The sequence below is a fragment of the Pelobates fuscus genome, chromosome 12, assembly GCF_036172605.1.
Source record: "Pelobates fuscus isolate aPelFus1 chromosome 12, aPelFus1.pri, whole genome shotgun sequence".
Classification (NCBI taxonomy): domain Eukaryota; kingdom Metazoa; phylum Chordata; class Amphibia; order Anura; family Pelobatidae; genus Pelobates; species Pelobates fuscus.
This window is the reverse complement of record NC_086328.1, coordinates 11489215-11512873: the sequence shown is the minus strand read 5'-3', so window position 1 is coordinate 11512873 and position 23659 is coordinate 11489215. Positions and strand designations below refer to the sequence as shown.

Genomic DNA, 23659 nt, shown 5'->3' with positions numbered 1-23659 from the left:
CTGCGGCTACAAGCAGCAGGTCTCACGACCGTGATCGGCGGCTTCTACCTCGAGATTGATCTGAGGCCTGCGGAGGCCTGCTCGGAAGGCGGAAGGGAGGCGGCCGATCCCTTCGCTGACTGTGGCGCGCCTGCCCGGGGCATCTCAAGCAAACGCAACCCCCCCCCCTGCCGGTGAGGGACATCCCGGCAAACATAGCCTGAACAAAGCTTTACCTGCACTGCTGGATCAGCACTCATAACTATGGCGGACGCCACGTGCAGCCCCGTACCCAGCTCTCCACTGCCCCCTCTTGCAGAACGACTCGATCGCCTGTTTGCTGCCTTCTGGGACAAGCTATCTCGCCGCAGAGGCACCATCGAGCAGACCCCACAGAACACCATCCCGAGCGCTACCACACAGGGAACTTCATACCCTGGACGGACCGCCGGTGCTGCGCGGACGGTGGGAGGGAGAAGGCGAAGGAACAGACGACGGCCCCAGAGCCGCAGAACGTCAGAAAGCCACCTCACATCAGAACAGAGGGCCGCACGGGGTACAGCCCCCCAAAACCGCTCTCCCCCACGGGAGTTCACTATACTGCATCTGAAGAGACACCCTACCCGAGTTCAAGAAGCACGCTGTCACGAAGCCGGCAAACTCAGAACACTGAACTGGCTTGGTAATGGGGGCTGGGGGGGCACTGCCAATAAGAAACTGAACACTCATTCGTGCCTGGAGAGTATCCAGCACCCAAAGGGCATCGGCTAAACCCATCTGGGCAACTCACAGGCTTAACAGCCAAACCTCTCTTGGAGACAATTGCCTGGCTCCTGGACTTCCTCCGCATTGCCTATTGCTTGCTCCTGACAACGGATGGCTGCAAACCTACCAGAGCACACATGAGTACTACCTAGAGGTTACCCAATGCTTCCAGTTCCACATCTTGAAATACACTCATATTTTAATGTGATCTACTTTGTTACATCCCAGTCACTGTGCATAAAATATGTCTTTCCACCTCTCTTGACCAAGCAACCACTGACTGGAACAATTTAAATATGTTTAAGCTAAAATACCTGTGCAGTTTCCCTCATGTGCCACAATGCTTTACAATTTGAATTGCCTCCGTTTTATTATGTTTTAAAATGCGTTAAACTCTGGCAACACACACGTGAACAAAAAACAAAAAATGTGCAGTTTTTCATATATGCCACAATGCTATACCTACTGAAGTGCTTGTATTTTATGTAATGGCATAATAATAAGTATGCTTGTCAAACTCTTGCACAACCAAAATAAAGAATTAAAAAAAAACAAAAAAAAAAAAACACGGAAAACACCAGGAAATCGTAGAAATTCCACCCGAGAGACAGAAACCCCCCAAGCAGAGAGAATGGGGAAGAAAAACAAGAGGCACCAAGCCCCAACAGCCAGATATCAGACTAGCTTTCGAGAGGCCTGCGACCACACAGAGACCTAAGATGGCGCCTGAGGCCCGCGGCACACCCGAGGCATCTGAAGCCTCCCAGGAAGAGGAAGACTCACTGCCCTCTCCTCGATCCTACACCACGGAGTCTGAGGAAGACGAAGCACCTGCCACAAAAGGCGACATAAAAAGGCTCCTGATGGAGATGAGACAGATCTGGAGGGACGACCTGCAGAAAGTGCAGACAGAGGTGGAGGAGGTACGGCAAAAAAGCAACAGCCTAGAAACAAGAGAATCCTCCAGAGATGAAAAACTCCAGACCTCAAGCCGAGATATAAAAGACCTTACCTCACAGGTAAAACAAATTAGACGCACAATTACCACAATGGAGGTCAGACACAGGCGAAAAAAACGTACGCCTCAGAGGCATCCCAGAAGAGGTCGATAACACACAGCTCCTACCCTATGCTCACACCCTCCCGACAGCCATGGGAATTACAGACGCACCTGACTTACCTCCAATCACTTCGGCGTTTAGAGTACGGAAGTATGCTGCAGCACCCATCGCAGCACCCAGAGATGTTATTGTGCTGACCCGGGACATCTCCGCGAGATCTGCCATAATGACTAAATCCAGAGAACTGGGAACAGTATCAATCGAGGGCCACAGGGTAGCTATATACCCAGACACACAATTCTCCGTACTCGTGGAGAAAAGACAACTGGCACCTATAGCCAGGAAACTAGGAGACGCCAATATCAGGTACCGCTGGGGCACAGAGGGGTTCACTCCTTACATAAATTGAGGGAAAGAGACACACGCTTACTTCAGAGGATGATCTGGAGACCTTCCTACAAAAGACTGGCTTGACACACATGTCACAGCAAGGGACACCACCTCCTACCAAGAATCAGGGGCAACCGGAGAGCATCAACAAAAACCGGCAAAGTACGCCATCCAGCAACACAATAAAGAGGCTGACTCCACTTCCCAAAGCTGCTAGATCTAGACCCAATAAGTAGCGGAGGCCACACCGAGGCAGAAGGAGTAAAAAGACGCCTTTATGACACACTATGACACAATGGTCCACGGGACTATGCCACCTAGTATCAACATAAAGTCAACAAAGACTGGCCACAGATCCCTATTGTTTTACCCATTACCGTTAACATACCCATTATGACATCAATATGTACACACGTTATACTTAATCGACTATAATGGAAAAGATGTATATGTTATTCTAAATTGAATAAAATAAAAAAAATAAAAAAAAAAATATATATATATATATATATATATATATATGGAACATGGGGGGGTGGTTGCACTCACCTGAACATGCTTAAATGGGGTATATATATATATATATATATATATACACAGAGAGTATACATACTACTAGCCTCGAGCAGGAAACTCAATCAAGAATAACTGCTGTGCATTCAACCTGAAACATGTGCAGAATAGGTGAGCCAATGGTTTGAAAATACTAAGATAAATAGATATGGACTGAATCACCATGTTTCCCTTCTCAGTCCACTTAGGGAGAGCTAATGACTTTCCTCAGTTTCTTATCTCACATTCAACTTGTAATAACTCTCCGAAGCTTCATCACACTCGTTTCCTCATGATGCCTACGCCAATTCCTTTTTATACCTCTCCCATTTTCTTCCTTAGTCTTACTTTTATGTTAATATATTTCTCTCTCTACTCCTATATGTATACTCCTTCATCACAACCCTCCCTCAGACTGTTTCCTCCTCACAACCCTCCCTCAGACTATTTCCTCCTCACAACCCTCCCTCTGACTGTTTCCTCCTCACAACCCTCCCTCAGACTGTTTCCTCCGAATTACCCTCCCTCAGTCTGTTTCCTCCTGATAACCCTCCCTCAGACTGTTTCCTCCTCATAACCCTCCCTCAGACTGTTTCCTCCTCATAACCCTCCCTCAGACTGTTTCCTCCTCACAACCCTCCCTCGGACTGTTTCCTCCGAATTACCCTCCCTCAGTCTGTTTCCTCCTAATTACCCTCCCTCAGACTGTTTCCTCCTGATAACCCTCCCTCAGACTATGTTTCCTCCTGATAACCCTCCCTCAGACTGTTTCCTCCTGATAACCCTCCCTCAGACTGTTTCCTCCTCATAACCCTCCCTCAGACTATGCTTCCTCCTGATAACCCTCCCTCAGACTGTTTCCTCCTCATAACCCTCCCTCAGACTGTTTCCTCCTAATAACCCTCCCTCAGACTGTTTCCTCCTCACAACCCTCCCTCAGATGGTTTCCTCCTCACTACCCTCCCTCAGACTGTTTCCTCCTCATAACCCTCCCTCAGACTGTTTCCTCCTCATAACCCTCCCTCAGACTGTTTCCTCCTCACAACCCTCCCTCGGACTGTTTCCTCCGAATTACCCTCCCTCAGTCTGTTTCCTCCTAATTACCCTCCCTCAGACTGTTTCCTCCTGATAACCCTCCCTCAGACTATGTTTCCTCCTGATAACCCTCCCTCAGACTGTTTCCTCCTGATAACCCTCCCTCAGACTGTTTCCTCCTCATAACCCTCCCTCAGACTATGCTTCCTCCTGATAACCCTCCCTCAGACTGTTTCCTCCTCATAACCCTCCCTCAGACTGTTTCCTCCTAATAACCCTCCCTCAGACTGTTTCCTCCTCACAACCCTCCCTCAGATGGTTTCCTCCTCACTACCCTCCCTCAGACGGTTTCCTCCTCACTACCCTCCCTCAGACTGTTTCCTCCTCATAACCCTCCCTCAGACTGTTTCCTCCTCACAACCCTCCCTCAGACTGTTTCCTCCTCACTACCCTCCCTCAGACTGTTTCCTCCTCATAACCCTCCCTCAGACTGTTTCCTCCTAATAACCCTCCCTCAGACTGTTTCCTCCTCACAACCCTCCCTCAGATGGTTTCCTCCTCACTACCCTCCCTCAGACGGTTTCCTCCTCACTACCCTCCCTCAGACTGTTTCCTCCTCATAACCCTCCCTCAGACTGTTTCCTCCTCACAACCCTCCCTCAGACTGTTTCCTCCTCACAACCCTCCCTCAGACTGTTTCCTCCTCACAACCCTCCCTCAGACTATTTCCTCCTGATAACCCTCCTTCAGACTGTTTCCTCCTCACAACCCTCCCTCGGACGGTTTCCTCCTCACTACCCTCCCTCAGACTGTTTCCTCCTCACAACCCTCCCTCATACTGTTTCCTCCTCACAACCCTCCCTCAGACTGTTTCCTCCAAATTACCCTCCCTCAGTCTGTTTCCTCCTAATTACCCTCCCTCAGACTGTTTCCTCCTGATAACCCTCCCTCAGACTGTTTCCTCCTGATAACCCTCCCTCAGACTGTTTCCTCCTGATAACCCTCCCTCAGACTGTTTCCTCCTGATAACCCTCCCTCAGACTGTTTCCTCCTGATAACCCTCCCTCAGACTGTTTCCTCCTGATAACCCTCCCTCAGACTGTTTCCTCCTGATAACCCTCCCTCAGACTGTTTCCTCCTGATAACCCTCCCTCAGACTGTTTCCTCCTAATAACCCTCCCTCAGACTGTTTCCTCCTAATAACCCTCCCTCAGACTGTTTCCTCCTCACAACCCTCCCTCAGACTGTTTCCTCCTCATAACCCTCCTTCAGACTGTTTTCTCCTGATAACCCTCCCTCGGACGGTTTCCTCCTCACTACCCTCCCTCAGCCTGTTTCCTCCTGATAACCGTCCCTCAGCCTGTTTCCTCCTGATAACCGTCCCTCAGCCTGTTTCCTCCTGATAACCGTCCCTCAGCCTGTTTCCTCCTGATAACCCTCCCTCAGCCTGTTTCCTCCTGATAACCCTCCCTCAGCCTGTTTCCTCCTGATAACCCTCCCTCAGCCTGTTTCCTCCTGATAACCCTCCCTCAGCCTGTTTCCTCCTGATAACCCTCCCTCAGCCTGATTCCTCCTGATAACCCTCCCTCAGCCTGTTTCCTCCTAATAACCCTCCCTCAGACTGTTTCCTCCTCACAACCCTCCCTCAGCCTGTTTCCTCCTCACAACCCTCCCTCAGACTGTTTCCTCCTCACAACCCTCCCTCAGACTGTTTCCTCCTCATAACCCTCCTTCAGACTGTTTTCTCCTGATAACCCTCCCTCGGACGGTTTCCTCCTCACTACCCTCCCTCAGCCTGTTTCCTCCTGATAACCGTCCCTCAGCCTGTTTCCTCCTGATAACCGTCCCTCAGCCTGTTTCCTCCTGATAACCGTCCCTCAGCCTGTTTCCTCCTGATAACCCTCCCTCAGCCTGTTTCCTCCTGATAACCCTCCCTCAGCCTGTTTCCTCCTGATAACCCTCCCTCAGCCTGTTTCCTCCTGATAACCCTCCCTCAGCCTGTTTCCTCCTGATAACCCTCCCTCAGCCTGTTTCCTCCTGATAACCCTCCCTCAGCCTGATTCCTCCTGATAACCCTCCCTCAGCCTGTTTCCTCCTGATAAACCTCCTTTGGACTGTTTCCTCCTAATAACCCTCCCTCAGACTGTTTCCCCCTCATAACCCTCCCGCAGTTCTTTTGATAGCTTCCTACGAATGAGTCTCTTTTTCCTGCCTTGCAATCTGCTTACTCTGAATGACTCTCTCTCATTTTTCACACTCTGCTTCCTATTAACTCCTCCCTATTTCCTCCCTTACCTTCTGTTCCCTTACTGGTGGCCAACATCTTCTTACCATCTTCTATCATTTCGCTTTCCATCTTCAAATCAAGTTTTCTATTTTCTTTCCATCTCTCATACTTCATTTATACATCCCTCACTATTCGTCTTGACCCGCAAATCCTGTTTACCTTTCCATCTATCTCCTTCACTTTCTTTTTCTCAATCTAATTGCCTTTCTCTGACTTTGCTCGTTTTTTATTATTCTGCGTCGTTCAGTTGAATTGTCTCACTGTTATCTCTACCTTCTTCTTGAAGTCGGTTTTCCTTACACCAGGTTTTCTTCCACTGCTTCCTCTCCTGTCTCTTTTGCATCTCCCTGTCTCTCTACATCCCCTCTCCTCTCCCCTGCTCACCGAATGGTCATGAGCCTTTTAATTAAGAGCTGGAAATGCTGCCAAATTTCTCTTAATTGGCATATTGGTTGGAGAAAGGAAGGCAGAGGAAATCTTCCGAGAGCACATAAAGCTTATTACACTTCTGCCCTGACCTTAATGTGCTCCCTGTGTGTAGGATAGAAAGAGACACAGAGAAAGAGACTGATGGATCTTCTACAGTGTTTTTAACCCTTTCTTTGGGGCTTGTTGAATCCAAAGTGCGTATCGTGCACTCATTGAATCAATATGAGCAAGTAAACAAGGTGATCAAATGGATTGAGGAAAAATAGTCGTTCTCCTTAAATTTGACACATTTGCATAGAATACTGAAATAAATATTTCAAAGTAGCAGATCTTATTTTATTTTTTGTCTTGGAGTGTCCCTTTTAACTCATTTTGTTACGACGATTTATTTTCCTAAGTGAGCTATGTTCATACTATCTTTTAAACCAGGTCAGCTAGGGCTGGAATTTCTGGTTAAAGCATTTAGTAATGCGGTAGGAAGATTCCCTCAAGCAGACTCTCAGAATGGTAATACTGTTAGTACAATAAGCCAAATATTGTATGAGAAACAAAATTACATTTAAAGGGACACTATAGTCACCAAAACAACTTTAGCTTTTTAAGCAGTGTATAGATCATGTTACTGAAGTGGCACTGCTCAATTTTTCTGCCATTTAGGAGTTAAATCACTTTTGTTTCTGCCCATGCAGCCCTATCCACACCTCCCTTGACCGTGACTGACACAGCCTGCATGAAAACAAAATGGTTTCATTTTCAATCAGATGCTAACTGACTTTAAAGGGACACTACAGTCACCAAAACAACTACAGCTTATTGTATTTGTTCTGGTGAGTGTAATCATTCCCTTCAGGCTTTTTTTCAGCAATCATTGTTTTTTCAGAGAAAACAGCCTAGGGATACCTCCACTGGCAACTCCTTAGATCGCTACTAGAGGTGCTGCACAGTGTGATTGGAATTCAGTGTCTCCACCCTCTGCATGCAGACACTGAACTTTCCTCATGGAGATGCATTAATTCATTGCATCTCTATGGGGAGATGCTGATTTGTCGGCGCTGTGTTTGGCTTGTGCTGACTCTGCCCCTGATCTGCCTCTTTGACAGTCTCAGCCAATCCAGTGTTTTCCTATGTGAAAGCATTGCAATTGCATTGCAATTTTGTTCAACATTTCTGATAATGTCAGCCAAGTAGGCAGATCAGGGGCAGAGCCAGTAGCAGCAGACTGGAATACAAGTAAGATTTTACATTATTTAGGGGGTAAAGGTGGGCTAGATGGTATTTTTAACACTATAGGGTCAGGAATACAGGTTTGTGTTCCTGACCTTATAGTGTTCCTGTAACGGACCGTTTTGCTCACCAGAGTTTAAAACCGTTTAGGCGATATTCCCCTTTCCAGATGCACAGGCAGCAACTGTAAGCACCAATCTCCCGAACTGCAAACTCTACGAATCCTGGAAACAGCCGAACAGGAAAACCATACGAAAGGGTTACACTCCTGGCAGTCAGCATACAATCCAATTTCCCCCAATAACGAGACGACACTTCGTTTTGAGGGTTAAGCAGAATCTGACTGTCCTGACACATACAGTCTCTTTTATTCCCAATCCACAACCACAGTACAGCCCACAGGGTATTACAGAACAACCAATCAATCCGTAGAATACACACAGACACTCCCACACAAAATCCTCCCCTCTGCCTGTGATATGATTACTGAACACAATGGGTAATCTCATTATCACAGGCAGAGGAATACAGTTTTTACACAATATTTATAACTTCTAAAATATACATGTCACAAACATACATTTTCATAAGCAGCATACTCCAAATACAACCCTATGTCAAAATCATCCAAATTGGTCCATTGGTTCAAAAGATAGATCGAAGTCCTTTGTGACCAAATGAAGCATGGCTTTTCTGCCCAAAACCAGTTCCACAGAGTCTTCTATCCTGGATATAATTGTGACGTAATCCAATTATCTCCAAGGACAGAGGCAAAACTCCATTAGCCACATGGCAGACAAAGGACAATAAAATACATAAAATACAATAAAATACACAAGGTTACATTTATTACATAAAATACAGACATTCTACCTATCCCCAGATAGTTTAGATCTGAGCGCATATTATTACCGGATGGCGCTCAGATCACATACATACAGTTCAATCGCCATGGAGCCAAAGTATTTCATACAGTCTTTCAGTATACGGCTGGGCTCCATGGCATAGCTATCTGGGGTAGCATGGCTTTAACAGTCCGCAGAAAGGCACAAACCAGCCTTTCTGCAGGGAAAAAGAACAGGGGCCATAGTCTAAAGGCAAGAGGCGGGCAAGCAGCCCTCTCCAAGGACACGTGGCGAGGTCGATTTCGCCACAGTTCCTTTAAAAGATATCTCCTGCTCTGTAAATTTAATTTTAATCACACACGAGGCTCCTGCAGGGTCTTTCAAGCTATTAACAAAGCAGGATATAAGAAATACTAAATTACACATAATTTTAGTAAAGGTAGTATGAACATTAGATGGCTCTTTATAGGAAGTGTTTAGGAGGGTTGTGTAAGTCCTATGCATGGAGGTGTGACTAAAGCTGCATAAACAAAGTGATTTAACTCCTAAATGGCACATAATTGAGCAGTTAAACTGCAGAGGCATGATCTATACACCAAAACTGCTTCAATAAGCTAAAGTTGTTTTGGTGACTATAGTGTCCCTTTAAGTGTTTTCAGTGAGGGAGATTGTTGAAATGTGGGATAACCCAACCTCAGTCAGACTGAACCCAGCTGTGGCAGCAAAGCAAATGCCCACTTGAACTAGGTGTCAGAACCTGGAGTGAAGCTAGGTGAACAGCCGCTAGATTCTGTGAATTAAAAAAAACATTAACTGCTTTAATTTGAGTTTAAGACCGTGAAATGGGTAGGGCCGAAGCTAGCTGCTGAGGAATATTACCAAGTTGCCCTCGGATTACCCTTTTTAGGTGAGAACAAACCCCAACACAAACTGTTCTGTTACCCGGGAAACTTAATAGTTATAGCAGTAGCTATGCTTTAAAGAAGTAAACCTCTGGTTTTACCCCCTCCCCAAACATCGTCAGCAAAGTTGTGCATAAAACATCAGCAGCACACGCCAATATTTCCCCTAGTGGACGAGTTTGGTATTTGCTGTGCAATGTTGGAAGTTACCGGTAAAACAAATAGACTTAAAATCCAATCCCAGATCAGGGAGGAGCTGGAGAGTAAAATACAAATGTCTGTTTAGTACTTGTATCCAGTGCATAGAATAGTTTTGGGTTTACCATAGCTTTAATCGGAATCTACTCTTGGTTTTTTCTTTGTTTTAGCATGCTTGTAATTTTATGCTGGCTGCTCTCATAATACGGCACAATTCCCTTCCCGGATCTGTGTGCTGATCCCAGACCGAGCTCTCAAAACAGATTCTTAATTAGAAAGCCTGGAGAGTTGGAGTGGGATTTGTTGAGACAGTTGCTGTATCTATCCGGCCCGTTATGCCTTTGTAATCATTATTATGCAGCCGACATGCTGTATGGCATCTCGACAAGGGGTAATGAGGCGCTTTCTGGTGAGTGGTGATAAAGGTGAGAGTGTCATATTAATGGTCGGTGGGAGGAAAAAGAATAAAAACTATAATCACTATTGTAAAGCTAAGGTGTATGTGTAGACGTAAGGATTACTGAATACACAATGTGAAGACACAAGGTTGGTAATCACATTTCCTGTTTCAATCACCCCCACCCCTCCCCACTCCCAATAATCTTAAAGGACCACTCTAGGCACCCAGACCACTTCAGCTTAATGAAGTGGTCTGGGTGCCAGGTCCAGCTAGGGTTAACCCATTTTTTTTTTATAAACATAGCAGTTTCAGAGAAGGGTTAAGCCAGCCTCTAAATCCTCTAGTGGCTGTCTCATTGACAGCCGCTAGAGGCGCTTGCGTGATTCTCACTGTGAAAATCACAGTGAGAGCACGCAAGCGTCCCATAGGAAAGCATTGTAAATGCTTTCCTATGCGACCGGCTGAATGCGAGCGCGGCTCATGCCGCGCATGCGCATTCAGCCGATGACGTCGCAAGGAAGGAGGAGAGGAGGAGGAAAGCTCCCCGCCCGGCGCTGGAGAAAGAGGTAAGTTTAACCCCTTCCTCCCCCCAGAGCCCGGCGGGAGTGGGTCCCTGAGGGTGGGGGCACCCTCAGGGCACTAAAGTGCCAGGAAAACGAATATGTTTTCCTGGCACTATAGTGGTCCTTTAAGATATTCACTCTTTGAGAACAAATATTTGTTGTTCTCACAGTCTGGACTTTAAGTATCTTATATCCGCATGGAATGTCCTGCTTATTGGGTATCGGCAGCTCAATAAAGTCCTGCAGTTAAATGTGTGGGTTACTTCATTAGTCCTTAGGGAGCATATTATTTTGATGACTTTGGCTGTCATTGGGATTAGTGGCAAAAATATTAAAATCTTGACAAAGGATCAAGATCGCGCATCTTTCTCTTCTATGTAGTGTCTAAAGCAAGCCTACTTCCACTAGTTTGGACTTTTACTGACAGTGGCAAATAAGCTTTTAAGCGGCACTGTCACCGTCTGGCAACTTTGCATAATTTGACATCGAGTGACTACGCCAGTAGGCAGGGATAGGTGAGATTTACTTAAAGGACCACTATAGTGCCAGGAAAACATACTTGTTTTCCTGGCACTATAGTGCCCTGAGGGTGCCCCCACCCTCAGGGTCCCACTCCCGCCGGGCTGAAGGGGGAGGAAGGGGGTTAAATACTCAACTTTCTCCAGCGCCAGGCTCCCTCGGCGCTGGGGACTCTCCTCCCTCTTCTGATGTCATCGGCTGAATGCGCATGCGCGGCAAGAGCCAGCGCGCATTCAGCCAGCCCATAGGAAAGAATTCTCAATGCTTTCCTATGGACGCTGGCGTCTTCTCACTGTGAAAATCACAGTGAGAAGCGCGGAAGCGCCTCTAGCGGCTGTCAATGAGACAGCCACTAGAGCAGGAGTAGGCAACCTTCGGCACTCCAGATTTTGTGGACTACATCCCCCATAATGCTCTTACACCAATAATGCTGGCAAAGCATCATGGGAGGTGTAGTCCAAAACATCTGGAGTGCCGAAGGTTGCCTATGCCTGCAATAGAGGCTGGATTAACCCTAAAGTAAACATTGCAGTTTCTCTGAAACTGCTATGTTTACAGCAGAAAGGGTTAATCCTAGGTGGACCTGGCACCCAGACCACTTTATTGAGCTGAAGTGGTCTGGGTGCCTATAGTGGTCCTTTAACTGAACCTGTCCCATGCGTGGGCCACCATCTTCTCTGGCTGGTCCTCTTCTGCTCCTGGCGTTTCAGCGGCAAGAGCCAATGTTACTACTGTACTCTTGCGCATGCTCTGGGGGATCTGCATGACCAAAGGATCCACCAGAGATACAACTAATATATGTGCAGCTGTCGCTGGTGATGGCTGGGAGATTGACATCTCTAGATGGCAGTAGCTCCACCCAGTGTCTAGAAGTGTCTGGTGGAGGAAATATACTGCGACAGTAGGCACTTCTAACACCATAACAACTACAGTGTGTTTTGAGTGTTCCTTTAAGGATGGCCTCAGTAATGTGTGCTTTTTAATGATTTAAAGATATCCCTGGCTTTTAAACTTCCCTCTGTGCTTTACCCAAAATTCAGTGGAGAACTTTGTCCTATGTTCTGGACACTTTTGTGTTGTCATACCCTGATTTAGAGAAATGACTTAAATAAATTGACATACAGATATTAATGTCATTTTTGAATTACTCTAACTGAAAGACCCGGCCTCTATGAATAAAATGCTGCACAATACAAAAATAAATTAACTGTGCTTCATGTTGATGTCAACATTCTGTCCGTCCGTCCGTCCGTCTGTCTATCTAGGTCTATCTAATGCTGCAGTTGTTTGTTGATCAGCGATGCTGGAACAAAAGACTGTATTTAAATACAATTCCGATTTTCCCAGCGACATTTCTAATGCTGAGGAGTAAAATAGCTCTTTTCATAAATAAAGATACCTGCTGGCCCTTAAACAAAGGAACCAGTTACCTTTCTGTGCTATTAAATATTCTGCAGGGCTCTTAGCGAAACATCACTAATAATGGATTTTCTTATGCAGAATTGGGCCGGTAGGTATGACTCGTGACTACTTCCCCATGGTTTCATCCTGTGTGTACACAGCTTGTAGCCTATGACCTGGCTATGGGATTTAATTGCCTGAAATCGTCAGCTGAAGTGGATGCTGCTGTTTTAATGGGAAAGAATGATGCTGAGTTGGTAGCCCTCCCACCATGATCAGTAAATTAGACTGTTCTGAGCTTGTTCACCAGGGGCAACAAACTATCTGCAGATATGACTGCTGGCTCATCTTTAACAGCTATACTGGTCCTCTGATAATTTACCTCCTTGGTAGGGCATAATTCACATCTGTTCCATTGAAGGTAAATACTTTTGTTTGGTCAGGTGCGTCCTTTGTTATGAATAAGAAAATAGTAATAAGATGGCAAGTAAGCCCAAACATCGATAAACCCACTAAAATTGGTGACAACTTACAGCATCATTTTTTTGTCTTGTGCAAATTGTAGGCATACATTAAAGTGACACCGTCATGAGAGCGCTGCGGTTCGGTAATTGTGGAGCTACCAAGGGAATTGCAATAATTAGGCAACAGTAGTTGGATGGGAGAAATAAAAACCCATCAACTCTCCAGCTATGTTATTTTTCTTTTTATTCTCTATAGTTCTTAGTTTTGTGAGTAACTGCAAGAGAAGCTCCTTTCAAAGAAATGTTTCGACTATTGTTCCAGTTTTTGTGAACAGTACCCACCCGTAACGTCATTTAGTGCCAACTTCCTTTTACCACTTTCACTGGAAGGCTAGTCCAGGTATCTACCAGCCTTTCTGTACCATAGCATTCCCTTGCAATACCACCCAATCTTCTGCCTTCCAATTTCGGTTAATTGCACGCTTTATGTACTATTTCCCTTATTAGAAATAAGAAATCTATATTCTGTGTTTTGACGCTCCGTTTTCTGGACACTACAAAATAGTTATATGATTCTTAATGTCAAGATGGGTTTAATCGGAATGCACGTAATTTTAAATGGATGCACTCTTTCTAACCTTATCGGTTGTATATCTCCATCTATCTATTTGTCTATAGTGTGAATATTTTTATTTGTCTGTGTTTTTCTCTTTTTTTTTGCTTCTGATTTTTTCTGTCTGTCTTCTGTCTGGTTTTTCATCTCCCTGTATTTTATCTGTCTATTTTTTATATTGGTTAGTTCTGTCTATATCTGTATTTTTCCTGGATTCTTGTCTCTAGATCTGTGTATTGTTCTTTTCTTCATATATAACACTTAATATTTAGCTTGCAGGCATTTTCAAGTAAAGAGGTCAAATATTCCACAATGGTGGGGGGTGGCGAGGGGAGATTTAATGTTTCATTTACAGCATGTAAGCAGAAAAGGACGGCTGGATAATATCTTTTTTTTTTATTTTCTTTTTTTTCCCGCACTTTACTATAGAGGATGTTCCTTCAAATATATTTGACATGAAAAAGACATTAGCTAGATTCCAAACATAGACTCCCAGGGCGCCCGATCTGTTCTGTTATAGAGTATTAATGTGGAAAGATACAAGTAGTGTAGATACTCCGTATCCATGTACGAGGTAGCGTGACTGCGCAAGCACAGTGTAAATTCTGATCAGGAGCTATTTGTGACTACCGTATACAGTCGTGACTTTTGGTTGCAGGTGTGTATTGAGTCCATAACCTGTTTGCAGAATCTGTACGAAATCCATCTGAGCAGCTTCCAGTGTAAAGGTTGAAAGCCCAGGAGAAAGGTCTCCTTCTGCCAGTCTGGAAATGAATGCTGCCTTTAATACACAGATCCTTCCATCCTTATCTCCCTTAATTTATTGAACAGTAACTGCTTGCCGTGATGGATTCGTGGCTCAGACCTTGGCTTCTAAATTTCTGTATTAATAATCTCCCCTTTCCATTCTGCTCCTCCAGATGTCTTTAATTTATCTGCAAGCTCAGTCGGAGCGCAAACCTAGTGCCCCACTGTGCCAGTGCTAATGTGGTCTGCTGACAATAAATCTCCCTTTGCAATAATATTTCCAGTTGAATTAACTGACCCCTTTCTGGCTGTGTTCCTCTTCTCGCTCTCTCTTCCCCTCCCTCCCTCGCTTGCTCTGCCTCTCTATATTATCTCTCTCTCTACCTTCATGCTCTCAAGATTTTCTTTTTGTCTCCTCCTTAACATCATGCTTTTATTTTTCTCTTTGCTTCTGTCTACACATCCCATCTTCTACCTTCCCGAAAGCTCTCTAGTCCCCCTAATTTTTTTTTATTTTTTTTTAATTATGTTTTTTATTTTGATATTTATCTTTATTAACCTTCTCCTGTCTGATCGGGGTCTACTCTTTCCTAAAACCGTTGCTATAATGGAAAATGATCTAAATTGTCATTGACTGAAACCCAGCACTTGTGCATAGGAGTAAAATAAATAGCCTCTGTGCACAGGTGTGAAATAAGTAGCACCCCACATAGCTGTTAAACAGTATATTCCCTGTACACGGGCATGGAATTATTTACACCCCTATATATTGTATTCCCTGTTTATATGTATTAAATAACTGGCCACTGTAATAATGCTGCAACAACAAAAAAAATGGGTGTCTTAAAATGTATGTGGCTTATTGAAGTGATTTTTGCCTTTGTTAAAAAAAATAAAAAAATAAACACAAATAAACATTGTTGCTATAATTCTTTTTCCAACACGTTATAGTTCTTGATTGATGCATGTATTCCACGTATGCATATTCATTAATACATCTCCAAAATAGTTGCATTTTGTCGTTGTCATTCCCCCCTCTTCATCACCCTCCACCCCCGTCCATACTCCAATCCTCACACTCTTCTCCCCCTACAATTGTGTGGCTCTCACACTGATAGCATGATCACATTGTCTAGGATGTCAGTGTGAGAGCCACACTCTCATTTCAGTAGTGCCCTTAAACGGTGTCAATTGTTCTTTTAAATTTGAAGAAAAAGATGAAATGAAAGTTTTTAAAAAATATTCCTCAAACATGCACACACAATTCACACATACTCAAAAATAGATTATTTTTTGTCTTTTTTTTATTTTTATTTTTTTAAGTCCACCCATGCTTTCTACCTTTTTATCGAGCTGGAAATTAACCTCTCCCTGTCGGCCAGTGGGGACTTACCTTAAACTTTGTGTCCTCCCTGTACATTTGGGCACAGAAGACTATACTGTCTAGGCAGGTGCCTTTTCTACTCTACTATAAGGTGGTTTTTACTCCCTGTTCTTGGGATGTCCTAAGCACTTGGACAACCTTAGACTAGCCCTGATTTGGACCCAAACAGACACCATAATATATATTTTGTCCAAAATTACACTACCAGTGAGTGTTTTCTGAGGCATTCTCAAGTCACACAAACATTCCATTCTATGTTTATGTACTCATGGGAATTATCCCTGAATTCTGTATTGTTGCTGTACCTTGACTAAGGTTATGAACCACTGCAATATGATAGGCTAGGCTATCTGCACACCTGGCATTAAAAGTCCCATTGTCATATTTAGACATCGGTTCATGTGCTTCTTGATGGGGAACCTTTTTCAGTGTTTTATTTTTTCATTATTTTTGGTTGTTTCAGTCTGCTAGATTACATCAATATAAGTTACTGGGAACTTACCATCCATCAGTGCTGTTCTTTTACACTCCTTTATCAGTCCTGGATGTTGATAATTGTTAGAAGTTATATTCTTTGATGTAACTTTCTCTGCTAATCTTTTTTTGTTTTGTTTCTATAGATTACCTGTGCTCCCGTGAGGATACCAAGGACCAAAGAGAGGCCTATCTTAAGCAAGGTAGGGAACAAGTCTTGCCTTCTTACACAGTAGTCACAACATTTTTAAAACCGTTTTTATTGGAACTGGGGAGGTCACCCAGATTACCTTTAGTGATGAAAATGGTGGATTTTAAAATAAGTCTATCACCTAAAACGTTATATAATTTTCTCTATTTTCGTTTGTGCTGTCATGTGCCATGGCGCTTGGCATAATGGCCGTTAGAAGATGCATAGCTGCATAAACTTTGATGTTGAACTGTTGCTGTTTATTTAATTTATTCGGAATGCTTATAATATAAAGCCTAGTTTGAATGAACTCTCTGAGCCTGTTAATAGCTCCCCATTCACAAACTGTGTAAGACAGATACATACTTTCCTCACACATATTTCAGCTTGTTAAAATGCTTAATGGTTGAGGAGTATCCCATAATGACAATTTAAAAAAAAAAGTGCCAATTTCTATGAGAAATCAGCACTTTTATGAATAACTAAACACTTCCTGGGTGTCAAACAAACATGGAGCTTTCTTCTTGCTCCCGTTAGCTCCACTGTGCTAAGGTAAGTGGCTTGCACTCGGTATTTGCAGCTTTTGCAAGATGGTTTAAAATATTCCACGGATAAAATATGCATGCATGTATTCATTGGGGTGTATCTACTAAATTGGAATTTCTACTTAATTGCCCATTTTTGGCAGTGTAGCATCCCTTTAAGTTGACTCTCTCAGCCTATTCACCAAGCGCAGTCAGAGAGCTTCCTCATAGAAACTTTAGACATTTCCAAAAACCAGGGTGTGGGAGCAGACAGTTAAACCCCAATAGTAAGATTACGCCCAGCATGTCCTGGCAACATAACATAACTTCATACGGTCTGTTTTTGTGTGACTTTGCCATGCAAAATTAACATTGTGTACGAGCTACATTGTAGCACTTGGGGGAGGAGGAAGAGAGGTGTCAGGGCGTTTTTGCAGGCAGTAATACACTTTAAAACACAGAAGCCAGGTTTTATCCAGGTACCTGTATATCTGTATGTAGGCTTAATGTAAATATATGATAAATCATGTTTACAACCTGCTAACATGCACTTAGAGAAATATTAGCAGATACCTGTGAGCAATCTAAAACTTTTAGATATGCCTGAACAGTAATCTAAATGCAAGATTGCTTTGTGCTAATGATATGCTCTTTTTATGCATCCAATGCTTCTAATTAAGATTAGAATTAATTATTTATATATAAAACAAACTCTGTAGTAAAGGGGTTAAACCAGCTGGCCCATTTTCTAAATTGGGAAAAAGATTTGAATACATTGTTCATTCTGGAACCATCGCTTGTGGATAGCAGATAGACTTTTGTAAAAGTTGCTTTATTGGGGGCCCATTTCTTGTGTTTTAGATAGATTTTCCAGTGTTAAACATTTTCATTAATCGTGATCTCCCAATGTAAATTGCCAAATGTAGCGGAACATGTTAAATAGCAGACATCAAGTAAATTGGAAGTAGAAGTCTCCGTGGAGAGGGCTGAAAAAGCAAAGGTTTTCTCTGCTGGGAAGACAGGTGACCTGAAGGAGAGCGGATGATTACGATGCTTGGCCCTGCTTTCTGATAGCAGTTTATACGGATAGCTGGCCCCCTGTGGTAATTACAAGCAGTAAATAAATACTATGATTAATTGCACCAGCTCTGGAGCTCTCGTTTTTCCCTGCGTCTATCGCTTTTCCCCAGCGTGCCATATCACAATGTGAATGGCTTGCAACACCTCAGCAGTTTCAGTAAAATAAATGTACCTGTCTGGGAGGGATTGGGGTGATCTGCCTGAGTCAACAAAAGGCTTTGGCATGTAGTGACACGGAAGGGGGAAGGCAACCAATGTCACATCACTTAATCTTTATTGGGGCATATTTTTGTCTGTCACAAGATGTTGCCTTAAATGTACCATTTCATGTCCAGAATTATACTTCGCATTGAAAATACATGTAGTAGGGGCTAGTCTCCCCATTTATGCAGGTTTTTTTAAAAAAACTAAAAAATTATTGAGGGGAAGAGGGCTTTTACCCGTTGTCGCAACCGCTTTTGACAGTGTGACAGCCATTCCCAGCGGTTAGTCACCAACCATCATGTAACCGCAGATGTTATGTTCATCAATCGCTATTCACGGTGAAAGGTGTGCAATGAAATTTGCTTACATGACCATTCTTTCATTTCTCCCCAAGTGGTATTGTTCTTCACCACATAACTTTATAAAAATTAAAGCACTGAGTGAAAAAGATCTTGTTGATGGAACAGGATCTCACACCTTTACAACCACTCGTTGAGGTTTTCTTATAAAAAGTCCCACATTATGTATACCGGTAGGTTATTGCACCACAACATCTCAGGACTAAAATCCTGCCAGAAATATAGTTGGTCTAATTAGAGCAGAGTCAGATAATTAGCAGTGTGTGGTACATTTCTAAACCACAGTTTAGTGTCAGTGACATTACATAGTGTATGCCAAATATTATTCACTAAAATGACTTGAAAGGTGCAGCAAACATGCCGAAGAGTTGAGCATGTCAAAGCTACTTTAATTTTTCTATGATTTCACAACATGATATGCCCGTTTTCGGAAGAATAAAACAGGAGATGTGTTACCATCTTACTTGTGGGGGACCTTCTTCAGCCTTATTATAACACATGAGAAAATGTGATCCTCCATTTTCGGACACGTTGCTGATCACCCAAAATTTGAACGAATCGCGATTCATTGGAAACCAGGTACACAAATCTAATATTCATGGTGCAATTAGAAGGTGCCACAATATTACAGTTAGTTATTTGTTTACTTCAAAATTAACTACCGAATTGTATAAATTGACCAATTAGGATGAAAGATTTAAGTAGGAGGAATTATCCCAAGTATTTTTACCCATTGTTCTATTGATGTTAAGGTTACAATGGACAGTCAGCATGTTGCCGCTCCAAAGGGAAAAAAAAAAAAAAATGCTTAAAAAGTTAACCTTTAAATATATAGCATTTTGGGGTAGGGCGCAAGGAATGGTTCAGCCGACACTGAAGCATATTTGTTTTAAACCTCCTTATCCCCTGATTTTTTAAAAATTTTAAAAATTTTCTATAATCTATCCTAGAGTTGTCATTTTAGGCAGTTAAAGAGTTAAATTGTCGATATCTTTTATACATCATTATTTTTTTTTTTCCTTCTTGACCACAAGAGCCACTTTAAACGAAACTGTGAAACTTGTTCCATAGAAACGTTGCAATGTAACGAGATCAATTAACACCTCTAGTGTGCACGGGGTCTGCAACACATTATGCTAGCCTGGTGTTAATACTTCACAGCTTCTCTTTTTACCTACACACCGTGCCCTCGCCACCCCCTTGCTATGCATCAGTGACTGTCACCCAACGGGTGAGAACAAAAGACGCAATGTGCCCCGAATGGCATCACACCTGATATCACGCTAACAAAATGCTTCTCCCTAATTAATGCCTCTGCAAGATAAGTCGGTCCCTGTGAGCTTGGCATCCTGAAAACGAGGTTCATGCAAGAGCAGGCTTTAAATAAAGGTACAATTATTGCCTGAATAATTGAAGAGCAACGAGCGCACGTCGGCACTCAGTGTAATGTGCTCTGATCTCCTGCCAGCACGGCTCTCACTCAAACACGGCGTGCAAACTCTGCCTGCTGATGGCTTTTCTTCTTTAGTTCCTTCTGAGGTGGATGTGCCACACAGATGTGACAGCGCTACCCATGACGCCCTTTTTATGGTGTAAATCTTTGAAATCCTTCCTTGGGGCAGGTGATAAAACAACGCACTTCTCTGTTCTAGTATCTAAGAAGAGACCACTAGACACAATACGAAGTGTGATCGGAATGGAGAATGAGTGATCGCAGCTTTTGGAGTGGGGCTAGCCTAGTATGAGCTGAAGCCATTGGATTTAGGTTCCCCATACGCTGTTCCCCCAAATGTCCTGTATTCAGTCAGTCATTGCTCACATGCCTCCTCCTATCTCTTTTCATGTATTTCACACCGACAGTTTATTCTCCCCCCCCCCCACCCCCACCCCACCATTAGTGTCTACTTCATGACTCCTAATGGTAATGTTCATAGTAGGCAGAAATGATTAATTACATCATTCTGACAATCTGATCAGCTCTTTTCTCCACAATATGGTTAATCAGATTGGAAAAAGGTTTATTGATCTCCACGGCTGCATTCTTACCTCGAGTGCAACTATAAACGTATCCTCATCTTCGTCCAGTTCTCAACACCCATTTTGCCAGTTTTACATCCCATTGTTTAACCCCCAACTTTACTGTGCTTTTTTTTTAACCACTTAGGAGTTTGCCGCTCCGTTCAAGAACAAGACTGTTTGACGCCCTCTCTCTGACTAACAAATATAATGCCTGTATCTTTACTCCTGATTTTATTTTTTATTTTTGCCTCTGCTGTTGAGAAAGAGATATCAGGCTAATCTTTTTTTGCACACGCAACATCACTGCCGTTCTCTCCTTAATTGTGGCCCTTTTTGTATCCACTTCCTGTTTTTGCTTGGTTTTTTAATTGTTCCAGTGCACTGAGATTTACCTGGGGTCTTCTTGGCACCAGTCACCTCCTGTATGACAGGTGGAAGCTTTCTGCATTGAGCTAAGCCAGGCTGTCCGTGTTCCTTTAAACATCCTATCAAAACCTTCTTTAGGTCCTTTATGATATTCATACATTGTCTAGTTTCTCTTCTGCATTTTTACTCTACATTACCTGAGACGTTTTTTATTCATTGATGCATTTCTACGCGGATTATCTTCCATTGATCTCCACTGCTGACTTCTAACAGGTATATTCCTGCATCTTCAACTCGTAACACATCATTTAATTTACAGTGTCAGTCCTGCCTAAATAATAATTCTCATGTCTTTCCATTTTTTACATTATACAGGAAAGAACCTAATTAATTCCCTCTTCATATCCGATTTTGACCACTTATAGACTAACCTGGCTGACTTAACATAAATCTACACAAAATTATCACACCAAGTTTGTCTCTGCTATACTTGGCAAAACGTAATCAGATTTTTCCTTTCCCCCTCTAAATGCTTCCTGACTATCAGTCTTCTGAGCTTGATCTCTCGTTTACTTAATGGTTACTGCCCACATGATGGAGATTGCAGCAATGTCAGTCGTAAACTATTGGTCCATCTACTCACTTGGTCACACCGTTATAGACTTAAATGGGCACTATAGGCAACTAGACCCCATTATCTCAATAAAGTGTTATGGGTGCCATGTCCCCCACGTTTTAACATTGCAAACTAAAACATTGCCATTATCACTGCTATTCATGGCAGGGTTTAAATGTCTCTAGTGACAGTGACTCAGACAGCCACTAGAGGCGCTTCCGTCGAAATTGCAAAGTAAAACTCTGCTAGTCCAATCAGATGATTTCATAGTGGTAATCCAGTGCTTTCCTGTGGATTGACTAATATCTACGATCTCGATAATCTGCAGGACTTTTTTTACTCCTCCCTGTAGGTTGGGGCTGGGGACCTCAACGGCCAACAGGGCACTATAATGTGAGGAATACACGTTTATATTCCTGTTGGTATAGGGTTGCTTTAAGATGAGGATAGACATGGTCAATGAAATGGTTTAAGCATAAATTGGTTTTTGTCTTGAACATTTTAACTAACCCTGCTGAATGCATTAAAAAGAATACATAAGGTGCATGAGACAGAACATATGTAGAAAAGAAACTTGCATGATGTGCACTTTAAGAAAAGGTTTTGACATGGTGGTATTTTTGTCCAGTAAGGTTTTGAAGCGCTGCGCACGCGTCGTTTCAGTTTGTAATACAAGTATATGCACTCATTTTCCTGTCTCCACTGCATGGCGCATTAAAGACAGATGGAATGCGTTTAATGGGCCATTCTGCGTCGTCAACACTTGAAAGGCTTCCACACATTACTTATAAAGCTGCTGATGCTCTACTTTGTCACTCTGCACTTCGGCACCCAAGGACGGCTGCCTCTGCCTTGCTGTTTCTATAATTGTTCTCATAATTGCATTTTGCTCTCCCGAGGCAGAGCGAGCACGTCCTTATAGCATCTCTCCAGTGAAACTCCCTCCTCTTCTTCAATCTACCTCAAACCCCAATGTGACAAAATCCCAATAGAGGTATCCAATAGAGAATTGGGAGTATTCTTTCCCTGTATAGAATGCTGGAATTTTAACCAGTTTGGGATATTTGTATATTTATATTTGTCTCAGTCTTTGTTGAAGCATATAATTGTTTTTGTTCAAGGGATTGTATTTTAATATTTGCATATCAGGGTCTGGTGTCATCTAATCAGTATGATCTGTTCTTCTGACACCTACTTAATTCACCAAAGACCTTTTAGCTTTGTTCTGTAGAAGGGAAAGTACTGATTCACTTAGATGGTTGTCACAGATATGCCGGACCGAGGTTCGCGTTCTGTCAGAACTGCAATTTAGCATGCCCCTTGAATCCGCAAGTCTTACAGACTAAGAAGTGCAGGGAAATTCCTTTTATGTTTTATACAACCGCATATATAGGTATTTGTGCTGTACGTGGGTCAAACAGAGTGCTACAGTGAATTATTCTTCATAAATTGCATTCCGACGGGTCTTTTGGCGACACTGTTGACAAAAAGAATGTTTTTAGCCCTTTACCGGTCCTTCAGGGACCTTGTATATTTCACTATGTGGCTTCACCTCTCCACTGCCATCTCTATTTTCTAAACAAAAATAACCATGTAATGGCATAATCTTAAAGTGCCAAATCATTTTGTTTGCATTATTTTATTAATATGTGTGTGTTGTTTAGTTTTAAAATCCCCGCCATGTGTCATAATTGGTTTACTGAAAGATTTTATATTGATGTGCAATGAAGACTGTGGAATGTAGATGAGACAAGTTGTTAAGACAGAAGTTGATTCTGGAAACAGGAGCTAGGAGTGAACATTTTCAGTTCTGTTTTTGCTTATTGACATGGTCACAGCATAATTAAGGCCTAGCTGTCACGTTACTGTTTTCTCTCGTAGCGAGTGAGTTCCTACCATTTACCGTATTTCATGTGCAATAAAAAGCCGTACATTGAGCTGCTAAAATCATTTTATCGTGTTAGGAGAGGTGTAATAAACCCTTCTCCCAATTAACACCTGAACAGTAAGCTGCAAAAAAACAAGGAGGGGCCGGTTCTCTCAAATGCGTGCATGTAGTGAAAAAAATG

General features: G+C 43.0%; 1 protein-coding gene across 3 annotated transcripts in view; it reads left to right on the top strand.

The window, feature by feature from the left end:
• The window catches only part of GSE1 (Gse1 coiled-coil protein), a 330654-nt gene that overhangs the window by 184056 nt on the left and 122939 nt on the right, over positions 1–23659 (top strand). For all 3 annotated transcript variants that reach the window (XM_063437940.1, XM_063437939.1, XM_063437943.1), the window contains one exon: positions 16379–16435. In XM_063437940.1, coding sequence (XP_063294010.1) covers positions 16379–16435 — 57 coding nt within the window. The remainder of the gene's footprint in view (positions 1–16378; positions 16436–23659) is intronic.